At 41.9% G+C, this 24,807-nt stretch overlaps 1 protein-coding gene across 11 annotated transcripts in view; it reads left to right on the top strand.

The window, feature by feature from the left end:
- LOC125173881 (nuclear body protein SP140-like protein) overlaps positions 1–24,807 on the top strand; it is a 66,172-nt gene extending 41,365 nt beyond the window's left edge. For 6 of the 11 annotated variants that reach the window (XR_007155171.1, XR_007155175.1, XR_007155172.1 and 3 more), the window contains 15 exons: positions 206–286; positions 3,279–3,365; positions 3,575–3,691; positions 4,500–4,553; positions 6,943–7,008; positions 8,697–8,777; positions 11,898–11,972; positions 13,196–13,300; positions 15,387–15,532; positions 16,604–16,651; positions 19,687–19,728; positions 21,922–22,037; positions 22,740–23,153; positions 23,438–23,581; positions 24,358–24,807. Coding sequence is in view for 4 of the 11 variants with exons in the window: in XM_047873529.1 (XP_047729485.1) it covers positions 206–286; positions 3,279–3,365; positions 3,575–3,691; positions 4,500–4,553; positions 6,943–7,008; positions 8,697–8,777; positions 11,898–11,972; positions 13,196–13,300; positions 15,387–15,532; positions 16,604–16,651; positions 19,687–19,728; positions 21,922–22,037; positions 22,740–22,845; positions 23,150–23,227; positions 23,438–23,581; positions 24,358–24,465 (1,454 nt within the window). In the remaining 7 variants the exon portion in view is untranslated. Of the gene's footprint in view, positions 1–205; positions 287–3,278; positions 3,366–3,574; positions 3,692–4,499; positions 4,554–6,942; positions 7,009–8,696; positions 8,778–11,897; positions 11,973–13,195; positions 13,301–15,386; positions 15,533–16,603; positions 16,652–19,686; positions 19,729–21,921; positions 22,038–22,739; positions 23,228–23,437; positions 23,582–24,357 lie in introns of those variants that run through there. The other 5 variants (XM_047873529.1, XR_007155176.1, XM_047873530.1 and 2 more) reach the window with 5 other exon arrangements.

Here is a 24,807-nt window from a genome sequence, read left to right as displayed (position 1 = left end):
CTCAGCCTCTGGTGATAGTGGCATGAGCTATGTCAACTCCCAGCTCAGGTGAACTCAAAGGCAGGAGGGTATAAGGGCAGGGAGATTCCCACCTGGAAGATACTTGAGCCTCCTTGGTGGTCTTTTTTCTCAGGATGAGTTTTTCTACTATGGTTTCCATTGGTCATATGCTGGATTCGCTAATGGATTTTATTCTATTCAACAGACAGTAGCAGTGACTGTTTAGAGATGTATTATGAAGAAGACCCCCAGGAAGACTGGAGCTCACCACCAGAAAGCGAATCATGTAAGGAAGGGCAAATGGCAGGATTCCCCCCCCCTTTTTAATGGCTGAATAATATTCCTGTGTGTGTGTGTGTGTGTGTGTGTGTGTGTGTGTGCGTGTGATTTTCTTTATCCATTCATCTGTTGATGGACACTTAGGTTGTTTCCATGTCTTGGTTATTGTAAACAATAATGCAATGAACATGAGGGCACAGATATCTCCTTGACATAGTTATTTTGTTTCCTTTGGATATATACCCAGAAGTGAAATGGCTGGATGATAATGGTGGTTCTACTTTTAATGTTTTGAGGCTCTCATACTGTCCTTCATATTGGCTGTACCACATTACAGTCCTACCAACAGTGCACCAAGCTTCCTTATTTCCATATCCTCACCAGCATTGATGATCTCATGTCTTGATAATCTCTTTTTCTTAATATCGACTCCTCCATATAGCATAATCTAATAATAGGGGTAATATCTCATGATATTCACAGTTCCTGTGATCAGGGAAGTGGAGCCAAGGGGACATTGAGAATTATGCCTACCACAATGAGACTTAAGTACATTTCTGGAAAATAACTGTCCAGACAAGTCATTGACTTACCCAAGTAAATAATGTAAGCTATTGTTATCAAATCGTACATCAAAAAAAGCTAAGCATAAATGTATTAAAGAAAAGAATATGGCTTCAGAAAAGATTATAGTAATTGCATTAGGCACTACAGAGAAGTGAGATATACCTACTTTGCTGATTGCTTGCAAATCTTGAGTTATGCATAGTGTAGATGTACTAATGTTCACATCAATTATAAACTGATTATGTGTAGAGGCACCTGGGTGGTTCAGTCAGTTGAGCTTCTGACTTTGACTCAGGTCATGATCTCACAGTTCGTGAGTTCAAGCCCTGTGTTGGGCTCCGTGCTGACAGCTCAGAGCCTGGAGCCTGTTTCTGATTCTGTGTCTCCCTCTCTCTCTGCCCCTCCCCTGCTCACACTCTGTCTCTCAAAAATAAATAAACATTAAAAAAATTAAAAAAACCATAAATTGATAATGCTTAGGAAAATTTTCTAGGAATTCTAAAGTTATTCTTTCTTTAGTACACTTAATCTGGTAGTTTGATTTGCAGAATATATCTCTACCTATTAAATTTATAGGGATTTTTCTTTTAAGAAAAGGAAGAAACTATTAGATGATGGTCTGAAAGTAGCAGTAAGTGGTTGGGACATGGGAACTTTCGGTCATCTCTCTCTCTTTTGTAGAAATACTATCAGGGGCGCCTGGGTGGCCCAGTCAGTTAAGCATCAGACTCTTGATCTTGGCTCAGGTCATGATCTCCCGATTCGTGAGTCAAGCCCCCCCATCTGGCTCTGTGCTGACAGTGCTGAGTCTGCTTGGGATTCTCTCCATCTGTCTCTGCTCATCCCCCACTAGCACTCTCTCTCTATCTCAATAAATAAATAAACATTAAAAAAATACTATCAAATGCACTGTTTACTCTTGACATGCCCAAAGTTCCCAATGAAACATAAAGTCATCTTTTGTGAAATTTTGCCATTTACTAAGATAAGTGCAAGAATCATTCTGCAGGTACAATGAAGAAGTACAGTTCTGTCAGTGGAAGACTGTGGCTTTGGCCAAGATACACCTATGACAAATAGCAACAAAGACACTATATGCAGTCATTAATGCAAATGGTGTCCTGCAGGTGAATGTGGTATTGGGTTCATCCAGAGAGCAAAGACTACAATGGGGACATAGGGTCGATTACATGATAATAGTTGACCTCAGATTATGACTTACTTTCAAAAATTGACAAGAGGTTTTGGTGGGGGACTCAAGACCAAGAGTGACCAAATATATTTGCACAAATTGGCTACTGTCTAATAGACCCACATCCGTTAATTAGCTTTGGATAGGGGACTTATCAGGTCTATGCCTCCATCTGTTTGCTTTGGATCACTTTCTTCTAACATTCAAGAAGCACAAGAAAATCAGGAGCAAACACACATAAGATAAGACTTTTGAAAAATAGACAAAAGTGAGAGTAAGTGAAACAGTGGAAGAATAAAAACATTACCAGAATATTTGCTAACTGCTGTACCTCCAAACCAAAATGTCTAACTACTTTGCATCTAATTGCATACACATCTTTAAACAATAAAATTAATTCAGAAGTAAGAACTCAGTGAAACAAGTCAGAGCTCAAGTAACTGTTGAGATGGATTGATGAGGAAGACCATCTGAGTTGGCCACAAGAGGCTGTGGATTTACACCTACTGATCCACGGGTCCCACAGGAGATCCCTAAACAAGACTCTTCAGGATGGTCTTGGTGGGAACTCCATTTTTGAAGGGATAGACCATCATACAACATCTCAAGTTAAAAGAGGGATTTATTGTTTGCTGAGCAAGGCACATGGTGGAAGCAGGTGCTGTACTTACAGGACACATTTTTTTAAAAAAGAAAATTGCTTTTATTAGAGTTTTGGGAAGGCTGTAGTTCAGGGGCTACAGGCTTTTAAAACCAGGGAGAGTTTACAACTAGGTTATCATTTAGTCATAGACACGGGCTTTGTGGAGAGTGGCTGTTGTTGATGATTGGCTGATTTTCAGAAGTGTAAAGCTGTCACTAATTGCCTGGCTTTAAATGTGGCTTGTGATGTAAATAGTGATTGGCCAAATGGGATGAGTTTAAAACTCATTCTGGTAATTACTTTTTACAATTTTCAAAGAACAGTTGGTTTTTTTCCTGGAAGGATAGGATCTTTTTATTTTATTCTTAGAGCTACAGATAGAAATGTAAGAGTAGAGAAAGCAGAATGAGGTACAAAAGATAGGAAAAACATGGCTTTGGCAGCTCTTGGTTGTGATTATTGGAGCAGGAATAGTCTTTTCCCAGAAAGCAGCTCATTCTAACTCAAAATATCAGGGTGCAACATGGAAGCACCAAGAACTCTTCCCTAATCACTGTCTCAGGATCCACAAACTGTAATTTTCTTGCTTCTCTTTAGCATATGGTGAACTAGAAGCTGTCCAAATAAATAGTGAGGAAGAATTAGAAGAGCTTACTTCCAGCCTACTACCCTATGATGGACAAGGTAATTATGACTTAAAGAATAATAAAACCAGAAACAGAAGCTGACAAAGAGAAAAAGACAAGGAAGGGAAAAGCAAGACTTACAGGAAGGGCCAGAGATGGGTAGGGCCAATGAAAGGTTTTGGAGGAAGAAGTAGAGATCCAGAAAGGTACAGAAAAGGGGATCACTGGGGTAAATAAAAGTCTTCATACATCACAATTTTGGCCCAGGAGCAGAGCCACCAGCACGTGGAAATGAGAAGTGTACCTGTGTTATGTGCTTCTCAAAAGATGTGCCAGAAGGTCCAGAAGCAAGCATTGCAGACAGCGAAGCATGTGCCATGATAGGTAAAGCCACCTGTGGGTGTGGGATGGGCATGACTCTATGGGCACCACAGACCCAAGTAGGATGGTATCAGGTGTTCTGGCCCATCCCAGTATCTTGTTCCCTGCTTTGCTCGACCTGACCCCTTTGGCAATAATAGAGAGGCAAGAGATTATTATAGAGTCATGTGTAACAGGATGGTCCCTGCTGATTATGCATGAATGATGTGGTGGAAATATGCTCTTAAAGATGGCAATATCTCATTGACTACATTAGTCTTAATCATAAAGGCTTGTATTTATACAGTGATTTCCATCCTGTCACAGCCAATCTCCTGTGGAGCCCAAGAAAGCCAACCATACTTCTGCTAGTAGATAATAGTGTCATTTTGTCACAACCTTAGAAAACTCTCAAAAGACAACTGATCGTGCCACTTAATTGTCATGAGGAAAGACTATTCTTGACCTAGCATATATTTTTGATGGATGCCCTCTAGCATGTCACTGGTTTACAGAGTGATTTCCTATACGTGTTTGGACATAAGATTTTATTTAATCCTCACAAAAATCTTGAGACCTAGACAAACATCTCTGAGTAGACTGAAGTACATAGGTATTTAAGAGTGTTTTTCCAATTACTATTGAGAAATAAAGGAAGGCTCATTCTGGACTCCTTCTAAAGTCAGTAGGTTTTTAGTCCCTTTAGAAGGAAGAGAGAAATGATAAACCCAAACATCTTTGTAAATTCAAACCTTCTGCAGTTTGAGTAATCCTAACATTGGTAACTTTTATTGACTAATTTCTGTTTCCTCACCCTCACCTGTGATTCTAGATGCTGTGGATCTTAGAAACAACTCTACTTCGGGAAAACTCAAGAGGAAAAGAAGTAAGCGTGCATAAGATTTTAGTTGCTTTTGACGTTAGAAATGAGTTTTTTAATGCTAACATTATTATTACTTACAATAATAAGAGATAATAATAGGATGTCTGTTTAAAGATGTCCATATCTTAATTGCTGAAATTTGTAATCTGTTATCTGACCTGGCAAAAGAGATTTTACAGATATAATTAAGCGAAGGACCTTGAAAGGTGAGATTATTCTGGATTATCTGGGTACACTCAATATAATGGAATAGGCTTTGAAACATGGAAGGTTATTCCTGGCTGTTGGGGTAGAAGGGTGGCTATGGAAGATAGTCACAGAGAGATGTCATATTGCTGGCTGGAGGAGGAGGAAGATGGAGGAAAGGAGCCAAGAATATGGATGACCTCTGGACACTAGGAAAGTCAAGGAAATGTATTCTACTCTAAAGCCTCCAGAAAGGAATGAAGGTCTACTGGAACCTTGATTTTAGCCCAGAGAGACTCTTGCCAGGCTTCTAATTGACATAACTGTGAAATAATAGTTTTGTGTCAGTAGGTTTTTAGTCCCTTTAGAAGGAAGAGAAAAAGACAAGGAAGGGAAAAGCAAGACTTAAAGGAAGGGCCAGAGATGGGTAGGGCCAATGAAAGGTTTCAGAGGAAGAAGTAGAGAAGTAGAGATCCAGAAAGGTACAGAAAAGGGGATCACTGGGGTAAATAAAAGTCTTCATACATCACAATTTTGTAGTAGAGATCCAGAAAGGTACAGAAGCCACTAAATTTGTAGCCTCCCAGTTTCCCTCTTCAGATGCCTGGATTTTTGCTCTTCCTTTACTGCCACAAAATCTGTGTGTACCATTCAGGTGGCTGGAACTTCATCTTCCTTTCCAAATCATCTCCTATTCCCACTCAGACCTTTTATCCAGATGGCCAGAAACAAGTGGAGTAAAGGCATTTGCATAAAATCTAATCAGAATTAAATCTGAATCCCCTGGGCTCTCTGAAGGCTGTGCCCTCTAGGCTGGTAGGGGAAACTATGAGGCATCGTCTCCAGGAACAGGCAGAACAGAATCCTGAATTTTCAGAATTGGTCTATCTAACACCATTAGTCCTCCACTGCTTTGATCCTGATCATGATGCAGGAATGAAGCCGATCCTTTCTGGGGACAGCTGCCTTCAGTGACCAAAGAGCCTTCCAGAATTGCATGGACAGGAAAAGCTGAGGGACATAGAGTCAGACAATCTGTGTATTGGAAGTAGCTTTTTGGATAAGGGCACACCATTGCCAGACTACAAATAGTTCATGTCACTCTCATGACACCTGTGAGTTTCTAGAGTCACCATGGTGTGGCCAGAGTCAACTGGTCTGTAAGCTGAGGCATGGATGGTGTTGAGGCACCACCCATGGGCCCAAAAGGCCTCAAGGCCTGATTAGTGTGCTGGGAGCAGTTAGGGGCAAAGCCCCTTGGGATGTGGCTCTCCCCACCAAGAGACAAACTGGGCAGTTTCTGGGAGGAGTCACAAGCCTGGCATGCAGCTGTAGCCCCTACAGAGGGCTGTAAAGGGTCATGAAAAGTTGAGGTGCCAATGGCGCAAGACCCCTGAATTCTTGAACATACCATTTCCTTGGATGAGCAAGGCCCTTCCTGCCTTTAAGTCCCAGAGTGTGAGTTGACCCACCTACGAATGGAAATCTCAAGTGGGAGTTGGAAGGCCTCCTCCATGGATTGGGTCTTCACCCTTAGCAGTAAAAATCTAGTAGTTGGCTACTGTTATTTCAGAATAGTAACAAGGTACGAGCTCTGTTTACCCAGTGCCAATGGTCTTCTCACGCGCCTGTATTTTCACATCATTCACAAGAATGCAAAACACAACACATAACCCGCTGCGGTTTCTTTACACTCTCCTGGAACTTCGAGCATTAGATGGCATGTAAGTGGGAGGATTTGGGTCACAACTGCACGTACGGAGACTGCTTAAGTCTCCACGTCAAAGCTGAGAATGCCTCCGAATCCCCAGCACGGCCGATTATCCGTGACACGATCCAGCTGTGAGGAGTGTGCCTCCTTTATTGCACGTTTGAATGCACCAGAAAGACGCTTGAAGAGGAAACATACTGCTATATACCCACAACAATGATCATTCAGGTGAAGGCACCAGCAGGAATTTATTTTCCAATTTTAGTGGGTTTTTTTTTTTTTTTAATTTTCAAAGGAAGGTCATCTCCTATAGTCTCCCAAGTCCGTGCAGAATAAAGCAGAACTCTGCAATCAGCCTCACACTGCTGTGCTTGTAGTTAAGAATTTTGCCCTGTTCTGTGGCCTGTAAAAGTACATGAAAACTATCAACACATATGGCTTTGAGAATTATATTTACAGCTCTGAATGATGAACTTTATTCTCTTTTGTTCGAAGGAAAAAAGAAAGGCCATTGCTGGACAAGACATAAAAGGAAATTTCAGAGAAACTTACCCCAAAAAGGTAAGCACTTGAGCTGCTTCCTAGCAGTGGTGTCCTTAGGACCTAAGCTAAGCCACTATTAACAGAGGCCTGAAAACACAGTGGCTTCCACAAAATCGTTTAGTTCTCTAACATGTAATCACCCAGAGCTAAATGATTCAGGGAGACACTGCCATCCTCAATATGTGGCTTCTCTGCTGGCTCGAGAAACTTGTATTAACTTGGTAAGATGTTCCACAGAAAGACAAATGCAAAAGCAGACTGTGTAGGTGTGTGCGCATGTGTGCACGTGGTAAAAAGCAAAATCATGTAACTATACAAATGTGTTTTTATCTGTCTACAAATTCTTATTTGTACATATTTATCTGTATGGAGAGAGACATAGATATAGGGGAAAAATCAGTAGATGTTCATCAATAAAAATATAAGCAGTAGTTGCATATATATGGTCATTGGAGTAGAGGTGTGTTTTTATTTGTGGTTTTTAAATGCATGTGTTTACATTGGAAATATTAAACACGTTCAAATTTTGTAATGAAAAAGTATTTGAATAGTAAAGGGACAGGCTTGGTGGCTCAGTCAGTTAAGCATCCAGCTCTCGATTTCAGTTCAGAGCCTACATTGGGCTCTGCACTGCCAGCATAGAGCCTGCTTGGGATTCTCTCTCTCTCTCTCTCTCTCTCTCTCTCTCTGCCATTTCCCTGCTCATGTGCACACATGTGCACACATGCTCTCTCTCTCTCAAAATAAATAAACATTTAAAAGCAAATAAATAGTAAAATATACAAAGACAAAAGCTTAGGGGAATATTGTTCAATAAGTTAATTATGGCTCTCTCTAGAATGGTGATGTTTCATACAATTTTCATTTTCTAAATTTCCAGTAGTATATATGTATTACTTCTTTTTTGAATTTTATTGTAGTTTTATTTGAGAGAAAGAGAGCATACATGTGGGGTGGGGGGAGAGAGAGAGAGAGAAACAGAAAGTGAGAGAATCCCAAGCAGGCTCTGCACTCAACATGGAACCCAATGCAGGGCTCGATCCCAGTACCCTAGGATCACAACCCAAGTTGAAACCAACAGACACTCAACTGAGTCACTCAGGCACCCCTATATGTGCTACTTCTAATTGGACCCCTGAAATCTTTTGTTTCAGTAGTGGTTTAAAGAACTCTTTTCTTTTAGACAATGAGAGCTAGACCTCATTTTCCATATGATGGCCAATTTTGAACCGGATCCATAGAGTAAGATTTCAGAGTCCAATTGAAAGTTATTAATTTTCACCAATCTCTATATCCGATGTTCTTCTCAATTTACACGGTTTCCCTGTTGGCGAATGTGTACAATTTTGTTGGGCAAGAAAAACAAAAGTGGTTGCATCCATTTTAAGAACACTTATTTTCCGAATACCAAATTTTTGGATTTAATTATCATACATTTTCATTTAGGTCTCTGTGTATATAGATAAATTCTAAACCATTTCTTTCCAAAATACAATGAAATCTTATATGTCATTTATAAGTCCTCCTAAAAGTGGAGCATGTACTAGACTTCTCTTTGAGATCCCTTACCATTAATGTGCTTTCTTGTCTGAGTGAACAGTGAAAGGGGGTTCAGAATTGAGTCTGGTGTTCACTCACTTGCTTTTGGTCTCTCATGTCAACTGCTGTTTTGTCCAACTCTGTATCTTCCCCTGCTTATCCCCTAGAGAGCAGCAACACTCCTGGCCAGTTGGTCTCCAGTGGGAAAAGGGGGAAAATGCATCTGCGAGAACCTGCCAAGATCAAGGGTAAGATAAAGTTTGTGCCACTTACACTTGGCCTCGGGGGCAAATGAGAATTTTGCTAAGGTTTTGAGGAACATAGATCCTCCTTAATTTTTTACTAGCCAACATTACCAGTCAAATTGGAAGCTATGAAATCTAGAAAGCAAACAAACCCATTTGGAACCAAGGTTATAAATTGCTTGCATTTATATTATAGTTTTTATTTGCCCAGGACCTAAAATCCTTTTCTTGAGTTTTATCTGCTTTTCATGGAAACTTCTTTACCTTACATCATTGGCTTATGAAAATGGCCAGACTTGGTAAATTACAAATGGAAAGCAAGTTCATTTTCTCACTGTTCTTTCAAGTCTACCTTCTGGATGAGTTTTTCTTGTCTTGGGCATGCCTGATGGCATTCTTTTTCCTTGTCCCAAGAGTGAAATTCTCTTTCCATTAGTTGGGAATCCTTTCTGTACTACATTAAAACGTCAATGTTTTCTCCATTTCAAAGTGCTTCCCCTCCTTCAGCCTGAGCAAACGTTGGTCTGGGAAACCTGTAGTGCAGAAGTGGCACGGTCAGATTCTTCTCACATTCTCTCTTGGCTCTGCTCCCCCCCCCCCCACCCAGTCAAGAGCTGCTGGTTTGGGCCCCTCCATGATTAGGGGGGACGAATGAGAGAAGAGAGATAAGAATATGGAAGTGTCTCACGTGACAGAGGCAGCTCTGAGATAACATTGGGAATGCAGGGTACACAGTCACTAGCTCTTTCCTCCACAAGATTCTTTCACCAGCTTCTCAGTGTGGTCTGGTGCCACTGCTTGACTTCTTTGGAGAGAAATGTAGGCCTTCTTCTGCTGCCTGGATGTGAGTGAAGACCCAGAGCTGGGGTAACCTGTTCCCCATACTTTGTATGGTCACATAGGTGGTTTGGTGCATTGCCTCTGTGAATAGCTTGAAACTGAGACCATCAACTCACCCTGGTTTGCCCAGGAGAGTCCCAGTTTTGCCACTGAAAATCCTGAATCCTGGATACCCCTTAGTCCTGGGTAGACTGGGACAGTTAGTTACCCCTGTTAGCACTTAGTGAATTGTTCCCAGCTATTGAAACTTCTTCTAAAACTTTGGGAAAGCAGGAAAAAATTTAAAATTCTGTCCCACTTACTATTAGAGATTAACTAATACCAAGCATAACAATTAAAAAAAATAACCTTAAATTATATTCTGACTGCCATATTAGAGTTTGTGGTGGGGGATTTTATTATTAAATGGGTATTACAAACTGGGAACACAAAAAATAGTTACATCCTGTCTTGCTTAGTCAGTCTGTTTTCAAAGTAAAACACAATAGTGCTGCTGTATTATGAATTAGTTGGTTTTAAGATCCAAATCTCCTTATGCCAAAAGCTCCGCAGACTAGAATGGACTTCAATGTATTTCCTTTTTCTCCCTAAAAATATTAGGCCTTACAGGTTTGATGAAAGGTAAATCTAACAAAGCCACTTGTTCCAGGAAAGATGTAACCAGAGAGAGACAGAGAGCAAGAAAGAACTTTTTATTTGTTGGATTGTTCAAGACTGTGATTAGAGTTTGAGTGTCAAGCCTGACTGGCAGTTAGGAGAGGCAAGAATAAGCTGTCTAGATCTCTTCTTACTGGGCTGTGAGCATGGGCCTTCAGGAAAAGGGATGAGGGAGAGCAGCAGAGAGAGTCCATAACTACATTGGCATCTTGGGTGGAGAGGAGGCGAGGAGGGCCCCTTAGAGAACCATACCTGGGTCGATGACCTTCTATCACCTGGTGACCCCATTTTCTGGAGAGAAGAAGCAAGATGGGGCAAAGAGATTAATCTGCCTTTTTGAGAACCATATTTCCACCTTTTTTTTAGTAGTTATCCTTACCCCATGGCTAGTATTACCCAAGTCTTCCACCTTCTTATAGAAGATTCTTATAGATTGAGTTCATAAATCTTTGTAGACCCTCATTTGAACCGCTATTATCTTGGTGAAGTTAAAACAGAGAGCCAACTTGCAAGTCTGTAGCTTGTTTGATGTTGTGATAAGGTCTAATTATCAATATTTGTACATGGGGCCATTTTGGTCTTGAAGAGATGAAAACCCTCTCAGTAGTTGTTTAGGCTAAAGACCAGAAGGTGGAATTACTAACCAAGCAATCGGTCCATTTTAGGTTTGATTGAAAGAAAGATTCTTTTTACTTTGCTGGTCTAATATGCTTGTAACCTGCTGACATTTTACAGCACTTAGGACAGGGTAGTCTAGAAAATATTTCCTTGTGGGGTCTAAATAACCTAACCCAGTACCACCAGGTGATAGGGCATTGAACACAGAGAGGAGAAAAGGAATTTATCCTTCTGTCTGAGAAAATAAACCACATTTGCATGATAGAAAACACTGAGATTCATATCCATAGCCAAAACTTTCAAAAGGAAGAACATTCCTCGCTGCAACATCTACCAGGTCAATCCTTAATAACTGCTTGAAATTAAGATTTTAGAAGACTCAATTCTACCCAATCTTCTTAGGTTAGCCTTCTTCTGGTTAGTTTCTTAGATTCTAATATCTTTGCCAAAACCCAGGTGGACAAAGCCTTTGGTTTACTATTTACTATTGCTTTCAGCACAGATGTATAAATAACTTAATTCAAGGTGATGTGTAACATGTGTCTCACCTGTGAAGCTCACCGTAGAGTTTCCTTCACAGAACTTCCATTTCTATTTCTCTGCAAGAAGAAACCTGAAATGCCTTCATTTAATTTTGTAATTTTTGTCTCAATTTTCCCTGAATATTTTAGTTTCTTTAATGGCAGTGATCATCATCTTGATTTCATATGTTTGTTGAGAAGACTAAGTCAATTAGTAGGTGTACAATTGGCATCTATTAAGTACTTAACACATAGTTGCTTGAGATATAAATGAAATGCTGATTTCACTTGTTTGTTTTACTAATGTGAGATATGACAAATAAAATACAAGATGAACATAAGATGACCTATCTAATTCTTGGTATCTTAAAACTAGGGATTGTGTATTTTTCTTTATCCATTAGACTGACTTTGGGGAAGTTATATTTAAATGGAAATTTTGGAAAGCACTAATACATTCAGTGATTATATTTTTCTATTTTCTCAGGGAAAAAGAGAGGCAGACCTCCTGTTTACTCAACTCATGGTGACAGAGCCTCACGGAAAAGAGTCCGGCCAAAAGGTAAAGAAGAAAAGGGGAATAACTTCAGTAACTAAACAGCTATTTTCCTGTGCTCTGTGATTTTAGCAATAAACCCACTTCCCTAACTACTTTGCAGCTTTAGTAGCTGTTGAGAGATGTATACCATTTGAGTCATTTTCAAACTATGTCAGAGAGAGAAAGAGGATAATCCCATAAACAAGTAACTTGGTGACCAGGACTTGCAGGTCCAGGGGCCACTACAGGAATGCTGTCCCCACTGAACTGACAACTTCCAAGCTGGAAATTGTCTGTTGCCATACAACCCACAAACTATTTAGCTGATCCTTCTCTTGCTACATCAAGAGTCACAGGTTGCACACCAGCCAAGAGTAGCGGTCAGTAGTAGTCTGTGTCTTTCTCTACTTTTGACTGTGTGGGCTTGGGCCTGTCACTTGACTTCTTTCGCCTCAGTTTCTTCATCTGTAAAGCAAGAGAGTGAATTAGGCCAACCCTCTCAGTTCCTTGCAGTTCTGATAGTCTACCTGGCTCAAAACTGGACCGTGGACAGGCCGCCACCTCCCATCTTGGCTCTAAAACATTGGCTGGAAGGACAGCATCAGCTACACATCCTCCTTGAGTTAGTTCATTTGAAGACTTTTCACTCCTGATTTTGTGGTGTCAGGTCTCCAGCTGCCTTTCCTCATGCAGCGTGCAGATTATTCTAGAGTTTCCTGAGCTCCTCTTTTAGCTATGGAGAAAGCTGATGTGAGAGAGAAATGAAGCAAAGCAGAGAACAAGACTAGAAGGCAGACGTCATCTCCATTAGGTTAACTTGTCATTCATTACCCTCTCTCTGCTCAGTCAGTCAGATCTCAATCAAGAAGACATTAGTGCAGTCTGCTTTGTCTCCGGTTACCTAACTGCAGTAAAATAGTGTGGCTGGACAGCTCCCTTCAGAACATGGCAGCTGTTGTGTGTTTCAATGTCATAGAAGAACCAACAAGGTGGAAATGATTGAGAATAAGGCAGTTTTCCTGAAGCCTGATTTCTCTGAAAAAGCATTCTGTTTTGTGTGGCATTTGAGGGGTAAGATAAAGGTAGACATTTTGTCGTTATGTATCAAAAATGTCACATAGAAGAAAGACTTTGACTCTAGACATTTGTGGAATAGATTTCTCCAAGCACCTCTATATCTTTATAGGAACAAAATCAACAAGATTGATTTGCACAATGAAGTAGAATGAAGAAATCTTCTCTTTCAGGGTCAAGAAGTCACACAGATTGTATGGTGGATTTTCGCTCTCAAATACTTCCTGTGACCTGTGGTGAGGTGAAGGGGATGTTATATAAGAAGAAACTGAAACAAGGTGGGTTCCAGGTCTACTTTGATTTGCAGTATGTGAATTACCCATGTCAATTGCACAGGTCGAGGTATTGAGGCTGAAGTTTGGCTCAAGGGAAAGAGGAAGGGATCCCTAAGATGCTGTTTACACCTTCAGAAATCATACATATTAAGTGCTCACTCCCACATCGAAGTGTCCATGGGGGTGCCCAAAGAACCAAAAAGAAGTAAATCAGAATTAAAAGGAAGAAGCCCTCAACCTCGACCTTCATATCCTCTCTCCCTTCTGGATGATCACCACCAGGGCGAGGTGTTGATGTGGTGAAAAGAGCACAGAATTTAGAATTGGAAGCCTGAACCCCAGCCACACCTATACCAGGAGGGCCTGATTTATCTGAGTAGAGAGTGGGACCTTTCTGAGCTTTAGATGAAATGTTTCTCATCTAAAATGGGGGATAATAATTCAAAACCTACCTCACAGTGTAGCTCTGAGGAATTAATTTATGTAATTGATGTAAAATACTTAAATAGCTTGACTGAGATACAATCCCATATAGTACAGTTTCCCACCCAGAGTATACAATTCAGTGTTGAACTTTGTTTGCATTTTCCCAGGATTGTTCAGCCATCACCACAACCCAATCTCAGAACATTTGTGTCTGTCCCCGACTAAAGCAAATGTCATATCTATTTGCAGTCAGTACACGTTCCCAGTTCATCCCACTGTCAAGCCCTAAGCGGCCACTGATCTATTTTCTGCTTAATAAATTGGCCTATTCTGGGTATTTCATATAAACAGAATTATTTAATATGTGCCCTTTTCTGGCTGAGCTCTTTCACTTTAGCATGATGTTTTCAAGGTTCATCTGTGTAATAGCAAGTATTCTTTTTTTTTTGCCAAATAATACATTTCATGGTGTGAATACACCATACACATCATTCATTCATCACTTTGGGTTGTTTCCACTCTTTAGCTATTATGACCAATGCTGTTTTGAATATTCATGTATAAAGTTTTGTGTCAACAAGTGTTTTCAGTTCTTTTGGTTCTAGACCAGGAGTACAACCACTAGTTCATAGGGTAAATCTATATTTAATTTATTGAGAAAGCACCAAAATGTCTTCCACAGTGACTGCACTATTTTATATTCCCACCAGTGATGTATGAGGGCACCAATTTTTCTACTTCCTTGTCACCACTTGTTAGTGTCTGACTTTTTTATTATTACGACCATCCCAGTGGGTGTGGAGTGGTATCTCATTGTGATTTTGATGTGTGTTTTTCTAATGACTGAGAAATGACTGTTTAGCATATGATTATCTTTTATGCATAGCTTAATTTTCCACTGGGTAACACTTCACAATTATTTTTTTAACTTTATTTATTTATGTATTTATGTATTTATGTATTTAGAGAGAGAGCACAAGCAGGGGAGGGGCAAAGAGAACAAGAGACAGAAATCCAAGCAGGCTCCACACCATCAGTGCAGAGCCCAATGTGGGGCTCAAACCCATGAATTATGAGATCATGACCTAAGCAAAGATCAAGAGTCAGATGCTCAACCAACTGAGCCACCTAGGTGCCTCCCTAATTATTTTTATTATCAGCTATCTATGATTTGGGGGATGGGAAAATATCTGCTCAATAATGCCATTACATTGGATAAAAAATGTAACAAAGGCTACAGATATTGGGTGGTACCATTCTGAGCTCAGTCTCAACTTGAGGTTCTGCTTCCACATTGCCCCCAAGAGCTATTGGAGACTCTGGTCTGTTCTCTTTCCCCAGCAAATTGAGATCCTCTCACCCTTCAGGTTCACTTGTTTTTCCTTTGTAGATGATTTTGAAATACTTATAAAAGATTGATTTTGATGGAAATCATCACCTTGTTGCACGAGGTCTAAAAAATATTGCCCCAACGCAGGAAATCTCCTTTGAGGGGACTTACAGGCTAGATTTTGGGAGTCTGAAGGCTGAAAAGGAAGGTTACACTCTCCTGCTACACATCTGGAGCCCAAATTGGGTGGCTCCAGATGCATTGTGGTAGGATCCCATCATCGGAGTTCTGAAGACATAGAGGGCTCAGAATCAACTTACCCTGGTCTTACAGGAGGATCCTTGGTGAGATCTATACAGAGTGAGGATGGAAAATGGTTCACCCCCAGGGAGTTTGAAATCAGAGGAGGCTACGCAAGATCAAAGAACTGGAAGCTGAGTGTGCGCTGTGGTAGGAGGCCTCTACGATGGCTGATGGAGGTATTCCAGGGACTGGAGCAGATGGACTTTCCATGTTGTATGGTCATTATTTGCTCACCATGTTTTTGTTGAGTTATAGATAAAACCTGATGCCCCTGAGTTTATCCACTTGCCCAGGAAGAGATGCCCCACATTCATAACCTCTGTAAAATGCCACATCAAATGCCAGAAAGGGGGCTTTGCCTGGATAGGGGCTGGAGCTTAGAGGAGGGAGAGGTTACTGTGACTCAGGTGCATGAAGACAACTTCATGTAATACACTGAAATAAGACAGTGTACAGTCATACAAATGGAAAGAGGCTACTCCAGAGAAAGAATGGCATGAAAACAAGAACTACAACTAAAGTGGCTCTGTGGGTTGGGGTAGACAGGTTGTGTATGACAGGCATGATGCATCAATTAGAGTTGTTTATGGAGGGATTTAATATCAGCCTAAGGAGTTTAAATTCATAATATAGACAATGAAAAATCAGTGAATTCTTCTGAGATGTGAGATGACATATTTAGCAGTATTTTAGACAACAATGGTGCCTTGAAGTGATTTCCATCCCCTCTCTGGGATCCATGAGCCCACTACCAAGACCATTATTACACTGTTTCATAATTATCTTTCCATGTATTTCCTTTTTCTCTCTAGACACCTCTAGGGTTTGCCCATCTTTGTGTTCCCAAGATTGTCCAGAGTATCTGATATCCAGTACGCATGGGATAAGTGTGTGTTGATTGAATTGCTCTGGTCAATGGACTCAGCATGGGTGGCATTGGCAGGAATGGAAAGGAAATGGGAGGTGTCAAAGAGATTGTGAAGGAAAACCTCTTAAAATTTGGGGGGAAAAAGCACATGAGAAAAAAAAGTTCTAAAGATGATATTTCCATTGCTTGAAATTCTACCATTGATAGAATTCTAGAAGAAGTACAGGTGAAGAGAGGGAGACGGTTTGTCATTTAGCCACCCTGGCTTTGAGTTGACAGTGGGACAGTCAAGTAGAAATATATGGGAAGAGGCTGAAAATGCCAGACTCACAAAGCAGAATCACATGTAACCACATACTTGGATCTTTTTATCTTTCAGAAAGGATTTCTACATAATCCTCTAAGAAAATATTTCAGGAAAAGAAAGGTGATTATTATGTCACTTTTTATAAGTTCTCATCACATAACTGCTGTTATTATGCACAATTATATACTGTTCTCAGTTGACTTATTATACTTAGGTTTCCTCCATCTCCCCACCCTTCTTTTTGAGCATGTGACTTCAGAGTTGCTGCTTTTTTAATGTTTATTTACTTACTTGGACAGACAGAAAGAGAGAGAGGAGGGGCAGAGAGAGAGGGAGAGAAAGAATCCCAAGCAGGCTCTGTGCTGTCAGCGTGAAGCCCAATGCGGGGCTCAATCCCATGAACCATGAGATCATGACCTGAGCTGAAATCAAGAGTTGGTCGCTTAAACTGCCTGAGCCACCAGGCACCTCTTTTATTTATTTATTTTATTTTTAGAGAGACAGAGAGACAGAGAGAGAGAGAGAGACAACATGAGATGGGGAGAGAGGCAGAAGGAGAGAGGGAGAGAATCTCAAGCAGTCTCCACGCTCAGTGTGGAGCCTGATGTGGGGCTTGATCCCACGACCCTGGTATCATGACTTAAGTAGAAATCCAGAGTCAGACATTCAACAGACTAGACCACCCAGGTGCCCCTCAAACCCATATTCTAAAAAAATCATTGTTACTATTGTCTAACTTAAATGAAATCTGATGGAGCAAGTTTGTTCATGGTGATTCAGACGACCCCTCTCTGGTAGACAGTCTACTCTGGGACATATATGAAACTGTATTATTCCACGTGACAGGTAACAAAAGGCATATTTCTTTTCTGACCCATTTCATACCCTTTCACCTTCCATTTAAATTTACACACATACATATGCAATTCTTTTCAGGAGAAATTATTTGCCGTTTTTGAAGACAGTGCTGTTGGGAAGGAAGTTTTTGGGAGATTGATGTATCATATGGGAGGGACCAATCTGGAAAATTTTTTACTTTGATGCTACCCTTTCAGCTACAGATCTCCTTTCTATCTGAGAAAATGACTTCTCTCTCAGTGGAAGAAATCTATGTAGACAACAAATAAACAGGTTAAGTGCAGTGTAGATTCAAGACAAGGTTTTTCAAGATTGGGTATGAATAAGAGCTTAGTGAGGAGCGGGAGGTGAGACATGTTATTCTTTTTTTTTTTTTTCAACGTTTATTTATTTTTGGGACAGAGAGAGACAGAGCATGAACGGGGGAGGGGCAGAGAGAGAGGGAGACACAGAATCTGAAACAGGCTCCAGGCTCTGAGCCATCAGCCCAGAGCCTGACGCGGGGCTCGAACTCCCGGACCGCGAGATCGTGACCTGGCTGAAGTCGGACGCTTAACCGACTGCGCCACCCAGGCGCCCCGAGACATGTTATTCTTACATACTTCAGGTAGGAGTGGCCATCTGGGACTTTCACAGACTTCTGAGGTAGGTCAAGCATAGCTGGGCAATGGGTCTTCATCTTCCACTGGGAACGTGATTATCTGATGTTCTGGATTGTTTGAACTTTCGGTCCTTGGGATATTTAATCCCCTGGATTTCCTAAAGGGAAACTATTATTTGATCTCTTTGGTATTTTAAAGACCAGCATCTATATCATTCCCCAGGTGTGAAGACTTAGGGGTGTCTGGCTGGCTCAGTTGGTAGAGCATGCAACTCTTGATCTCAGGATTGTGAGTTCAAGCCCCATGTTGGTCATAGAGCTTACTTAAAAAGTAAAATAAAAATAAAATTTAAAAAATAACATAAAATAGTTACTCAATTAGATTACCCCTGTGAGCTTGCAACTTCTTATCAACAGGTTCTACCCTTATGCATGGGTGCAGCACTATTTAGCAACAAGCCTGTATATTTTGTCTCCCCATGAACTCCCCAAAGTGGCAAATCTCAGGATCCAATATTACTCCCATGAGTCCTCTGTGAGTCTCAGAACCACTTTTGCTGATAGAGCCCCTTGGCTTCTGGAAACTTAAGTATTACTCTTGAAACCATGTGATAACTTATTGGCTCTTGACAAGGGTCACTAATACCCTTTGGTGACAGCTGCTGTGTTGTAAAATAATATATTTCTCCAGTATATCATATTCTAATATTTCTTAAGAGATAGCAATCTCTTAAGAGATAGGAATCTCTTTTCTTAAGTTAAGCAATATTCAGTTTATTTAGTCATTCAACATATAATCATCAAACCCATACTAAATGCCCAATGGCCATTAGAGATGATTGAAATAATATTCCTGACCTTGAGGATTGTTTCAACCTCAAATTCTAACATGGAAGATTAACCAAGGGGGAGGGGGATGGAAATTTTAGGTTACACAGAGAAAGGGGCAATGACATGGCCACTTCTCAGGTCACTGTCCCATGGATCATTTGTCTATGACTACTCTGTCCTGGGTGGAGATAAAAGCATTCCAGAGGGAAGAAAGCCAGGTCATTCTACTGAATATGCAAAAGAATTGTAAGTGTAGTGAGTGATAGTCAATTACCTCTGAAAAGTCACCCAGCTGACATCTTTTTAGGAGGAGAGAGGAGGGTGAACTTCTGGAAGAAAAGCTGCAGCACTGGGGACCTTGGGCACATTTTGTCTTTAGGGCTGTGCTCTAGGAGGACTATGAAAGGCAATGGGATTCTCTGGGACGTTCCCATGGATTCCAGGACTCTAGGTCCTGTGGTCACTGGGGGCTGTTAGTGATGAGTTATTGGCCTGATTCTCTCATTACACCGCCTCCCAGTGGGATGATACTTTCTAAGGTAGAGAAAAATGCCTGAGAGATCCTCAAATTAGGAGAACCAGTGGAGTCTCTCCAACTCCATCTGTGGGAACCAGGACCAGACTCCCTGCATGACTTCACAAAGGCTTACCTTGGGTAGGAAATCCAGGAAATTGAACTTGCATTGGGCCCAACAGTGGTATTTTGGTACTTTTTATTCTCCAAGTAGATATCTAGGTCCATAAAACCAGGTATGAAATAATGGGTAGACTGTGGCTTAATTCCTCAACAAATGGCTGTTAAATAAGGGATGGATGCAATCCTCACATTCAATATTGTCATTCAATCTTTCTTTCTTTTCAACAGATAATACCAAAGTCTCACAACAATACCTTAGTTAACCCTTATGTAAGTACTATGCCTCTAACCCCAGAATAATCCGGGCCTTGTCCCTCCGTGCACTATCTGTGCCATTGCTGCATTTGACTAAAGCGTGCTCACACTCAGTTGGGGCATGTCGCTGTGTGATGAGCAGAGAACAAAAGGTGTATCATCCACACCAGGGAGATGATTCTGGACTTGGTGTCTCTGCATGAAAACATCTTTTCCTGTTTGTTTAGTAAAACCTTCCTGTTTCCTCATTTCCCTTTGAAAGTGAGTATGGGAGCTCAGAGGACAGAGCTCTAGTCCCCTGGGGCCTCTAGAACCTGGGCTGAAGTGGAAAGAGCCAGAGCTGACCTGCAGATTAGGGGTAAGGAGCAAATTTGAAAAAATAGCAGCATTTTAAAGAAGGCAATAGTGAAGGAGATGGAAAATCCCAAACAGCCACTCCAAGGTGCAGCAGAGCTGAGATCAGCCAGAAGGAACAGACTGGGCCAAGCTGGTGAGTCCAGGGGGTAGACCTTTGTTGTGAGTCCTGCAGAGAAATGCATGCAAGGCAGGTGGGCCCTTTATGAAGACCATGTATCCAGTCTCAAGCACCATGTATCCAGGGTGCTGAACTGGTTAGGACTGAAACCATCACCATGCAACCAATCACAGTGTGGTCCCACAGGGCTGCCAGCTATAATGTCTATCAGGATTGTGGGTGACTACACTCTCTATGCTAAATCATGCTTTGATTCCTTTCATTGCAATGAAATAGACATTTGAGGCAGAGTCACCTTTGCACGACTCCGGGGGCAGCACTCACAGAGGGTTTCCATAAGTCGTAATACTGACACAGGCCATCCAACAGAGGAGGGATAGTCAAATAGTTCTGTATGTACTTTACCTCCAAAGCAATCCCCTAACAAGATTTAGATCTTATCCACACTGATTTTGACCCTAGGCCAACAGAGGGGGTCTTCAATCATCTAAACAGCTCTCGAGTCCAGCGTTTGGGTGGCTTGTTTGGGATGGATGGAGACCCTCATCCCTGTTCATAATCTTTCCAGGGGTAGATATTGTGAGACAACTCAACATTGACTTATGATATCCCTATGCCCAATAACCAGACTTTGCTCAGGCTAAATCTCACCTTGGGCTGCATACTGAGTCACCCGAGGACCTTTGAAAAATAATATTACCTGGATTCCACTCTGTAGGAAATTCTGACTTAATAAGTCTGGGCTACGTCTTGGGCATTAGGATTGTTTGAAAGTCCCAAATGATTCTGATACACAAAATCACCTGTTTTATAATTAAAGACTATCAATGGCTATGCCCACCCAGTATCTCTGGCGTTGGGACCAGGACATTAGTATTTTAATGCCCAGATGATTTTAATGTGCAGCTGGACTAAGAAACAAAGAGCTGTATCTGTTAAAAAGTATATATGTGGGAGATTCTTAAGATTGTTGTGTTTGTTATTTCCTTGTTCTTCTGGAAAGAGGGTCATTGCTTCCTCGGGGTTGATGATTGTAATCTATGAGTGTCTGCACTGATGAGAAGTAAAATGGCCCCATGTCTCCATGCCAGAGCAGGCTCAACCCCAGATGGAGGTGTCTTTGAGGATTCCCTGGGACACAGAATGGGAGTTTTTGGTTAGACATTTATTGGGACTAGCACTTCTTCATATAGGGTCATTTTAAAAAACAAAAGAAATAGCTAGAACCCTGTTTACCCAATATGAGCCAAAAACAAGACCCAATAATGGTTAATGAGTGTCTTTTCATCTTTTTTTTCACTTTCCACACTAAGGAGCTTACTCCATCTTATTACATTCTCAATATTTTGCCCTTCCATGATTCTATTTCTTCATTGCAGTATAGGCAAATGCATTTAATACTTTATTTCAGGAACTTGTTTTATCAGCAAGGTAACAATATTATTCCAATTCCTATAAAATCATCTTGTTTTGCTACTAGTCTTCCTGTGTTAGAATCTCTGGTTTTATAGGGAGAATTTTTTCTGGTCTGATACACAGGCCCCTCATCCTGGGCATCACTGCAGACCATGATTTCTTCTGAAGTCTACACTCCATGCTACTCCTCCTTCACACCTCAGGGAGAAGCATAGATATGTTCATGCAGGTTCACACAAAGGCAGTGAGTTCTAGATTCCCATAGTGGTGGCCTGCCGGGGTTTCACTAGGGATGCCGACATTGATTCTCCTTCTAGCCGGGAAACTCTGATGTGTGTGAGATGTGCCGGGATGGAGGAAAGCTGTTCTGTTGTGACACCTGTTCAAGATCTTTTCATGAGGACTGTCACATCCCACCAGTGGAAACTGAGAGGTTTGTGAGATGAAGTCCCCTCACTTGGATTAGGAACCCCTCCTCCTGTCATAGGAGGAAATCCCCCTGCAGAGAGAAGGAGCAGGGCTGTAGGTATGGCATCCAGCAGCATGATCCAGCTGTTTAAAGACTCTGGCAGCAGGAGGGAATACTGTTCTTTGCTGCCCTCTGGGATGCTGAGGCTGGTGGCTGTGTCCCTTGCCTACCTAGTGTTACTGTCCCTTTGGGAAGATTTTCTACCCCTGAGCCCTGTTCATAGAGGTGGGAACACCAGCTGTTTGTGTTCTGCACTTTTTCAGAAAGGCAGAAAAGATGGCCTGGTTTGTGCATTTTACCATGGGCTCCACAGGCTGATAGAAGCCTGGGCCCCAGGGCTTAAGGCTCAGTTTTGACACTCAGACGAAGCAGGCAGGGCTCCCAGCAGCTCAGATAGGGAAAGGAGGGCCCACCACTCACCCTAACCCCACCCTCCATGCACAGAGCCCCCTATTGCCACCCTCAATGGGAGAAGGGTCATGGGCACCCTTTTGCCATCCTCATGGGCTCAGGCTCCACGCGGGGGTCCTGGAGGCTCTGAGAGGGATTCCCTTCATCTCCCAGCTGTGTCCATCAACCATGTCTAAAAGGAAGACAATGGCAGCCGTAGGCACAGCGGCTGTTTCCAGGGGCCTTGCCCTTGCTTACTTTTGCCTGACCTCTCAGGAACCCATGGAGTTGCACCTTCTGCAGGATGGAGTTTTTGGAAAGGCAGCAATGTCACGGGGAATCTGAGGTCCTGGAGAGGCAGATGCAGCCAGAGGAGCAGTTGGTGAGCTGGGTGCAAAGCCCAAGGCTTCTCCTTCTCCCTGACACCGAGAAGTCCAACAGGTCTAGAGGGAGGGGAAGGGCGCCTGAGGGAGCCTTCTCTTCCAAGCCATGTCTTGATCATGCTGAAATCATACCAGAACTGGATTGCAGAATATATAACTCACCTATTACATGTCTGTTTCTGAAAGCCAAACGTGTTTGGGGAAAGTTCCAGAAGACAGTGTTAAGTCATGCCTTTGCCTGGGCATGTGAATGGGCTCAATGTCTCCACACTGCTGTGAATTCACAGCCGCCTTCTTTTGCAGAAATGTGAGTTCCTCCTCTTGAAGGTCTATTGCCATTCAGAGAGCTCCTTTTTTTCGAAGATTCCATACTATTATTATGTAAGTAACAGCAACCAACTATGATTACAGGCCACTGTGACGTTCAGTGACTTTCACACAGGGGGGACCTGTGATCTGAATCCCATGAGAGGGAGAGCATGAGCCGCCATTTTCTTTGTCTTGCATCTCTGCTGGAGTACAGGAAATCCACTGGAGACAGACATTGAACAATGCCAATAACTCTCCCATTGATATTTTTTCCCCCACCAGATTAAAGAGGTGTCTCAAAACCTAAAGGAACCCATGTGGTTGGACAAAATCAAGAAGAAGCTAAATAAACAAGGCTACCCTAGAGTAGAGGAGTTTGTGCAGGACATGCGCCTCATCTTTCGGAACCACAGGGCATCTTACAAGGTAAGAGGCGCTCTCTCTGCCTCCATTTCATTTTCTTTCCACTGACTCACTCTGCCCTCATTTTCTGGTGCCTGGAAAATTTTACATTTCCCTCACCCTATGACAAGCCTGCACAAGAAAGCGCTCTGGACATGAGTGACTTTTCCATTTCAGGACTTAAGCTCACCACGGCAGAGTAGTAGTGAGTCAGAAGGTATTTCTGCAACCAGAACCCCAGGCCCCTGAGAGCTCATTCCCCTCCTCAAAGGTGACAGCTGCCCATAGAGAGCAGTGGAGTCCCACCTGCTCCAAATCCAAGGAGGAGAGAATGGCATCTTAAAGTTATATCACCCTTCTTATCTCTCCCCAGATCAACTCAACCTCTTAGAAACCCCAATTCTAGACTTCTTGCATGTGAATGGAGCGTGTAGTTTACAGGGGTTACCAGAGAGGACTAGAAGTTTCAGGGAAGCAGGATGGCTCATTGTACTTAGACTGTGCTCTTTGATGGTTTCAAAGGACATAGATGGCTTTCCTAAGTCTCACTGAAATAAACAACCCAAACCACATACGTCAGAGTCCCAAGTATGGCAGTGATTTCTCACTTCTGTCTATTTAATCAGAAATAATCATGCACATAGGAAACAAGTTGTTCTTGGCTGCTTGAATTTTTAAGCTTCACCTGGTTAATGTAACTTAGGTGTTTAAAACAAGGTCCTAAACGTTTTTGATTGCAAGGTGTCTAATAACACTGATAATGAGTATTGTTATCTTTGTCTTTATGATTTATTTTTCAGTACAATGACTTTGGCCTAATGGGACTTAGACTGGAGGCAGAGTTCGAGAAGAAATTCAAGGAAGTGTTTTCTATTGAGGAAGCAAATGAGAGGAGTTCACTGGTGTAGTGGAGGCTGTTGACACCCTGGAAAATCTCCTTTTGGGGCAGAACTTTCATGTCCCAGCTGCTGTGAGGGTTGGCTGCTGATGACACTCTTCCCCAAAGTACCACCCTCTGCCAATGCCAACTTCACCTGGAGGTTACACCTCTTGGGCGTGGGGGCCGGCTTCCAGCCCCAAGGTGGAACCAACCTGTAGTGATCCGTATCCCTTCACTTCCCACGAGATCAGGCTGGAGCTAGTCTCCAGCTGGTACCAATCCATGCTTGGCTTTTCCTACCATGCTATCCTGCTTCGCTCACCCCTCTTCTTCTGAGAAAATTCTCATAATAAATCACTTACTCAAGAGA

The sequence above is a fragment of the Prionailurus viverrinus genome, chromosome C1 (assembly GCF_022837055.1).
Source record: "Prionailurus viverrinus isolate Anna chromosome C1, UM_Priviv_1.0, whole genome shotgun sequence".
Taxonomy (NCBI): domain Eukaryota; kingdom Metazoa; phylum Chordata; class Mammalia; order Carnivora; family Felidae; genus Prionailurus; species Prionailurus viverrinus.
This window is presented reverse-complemented; position numbering and strand designations above follow the sequence as displayed.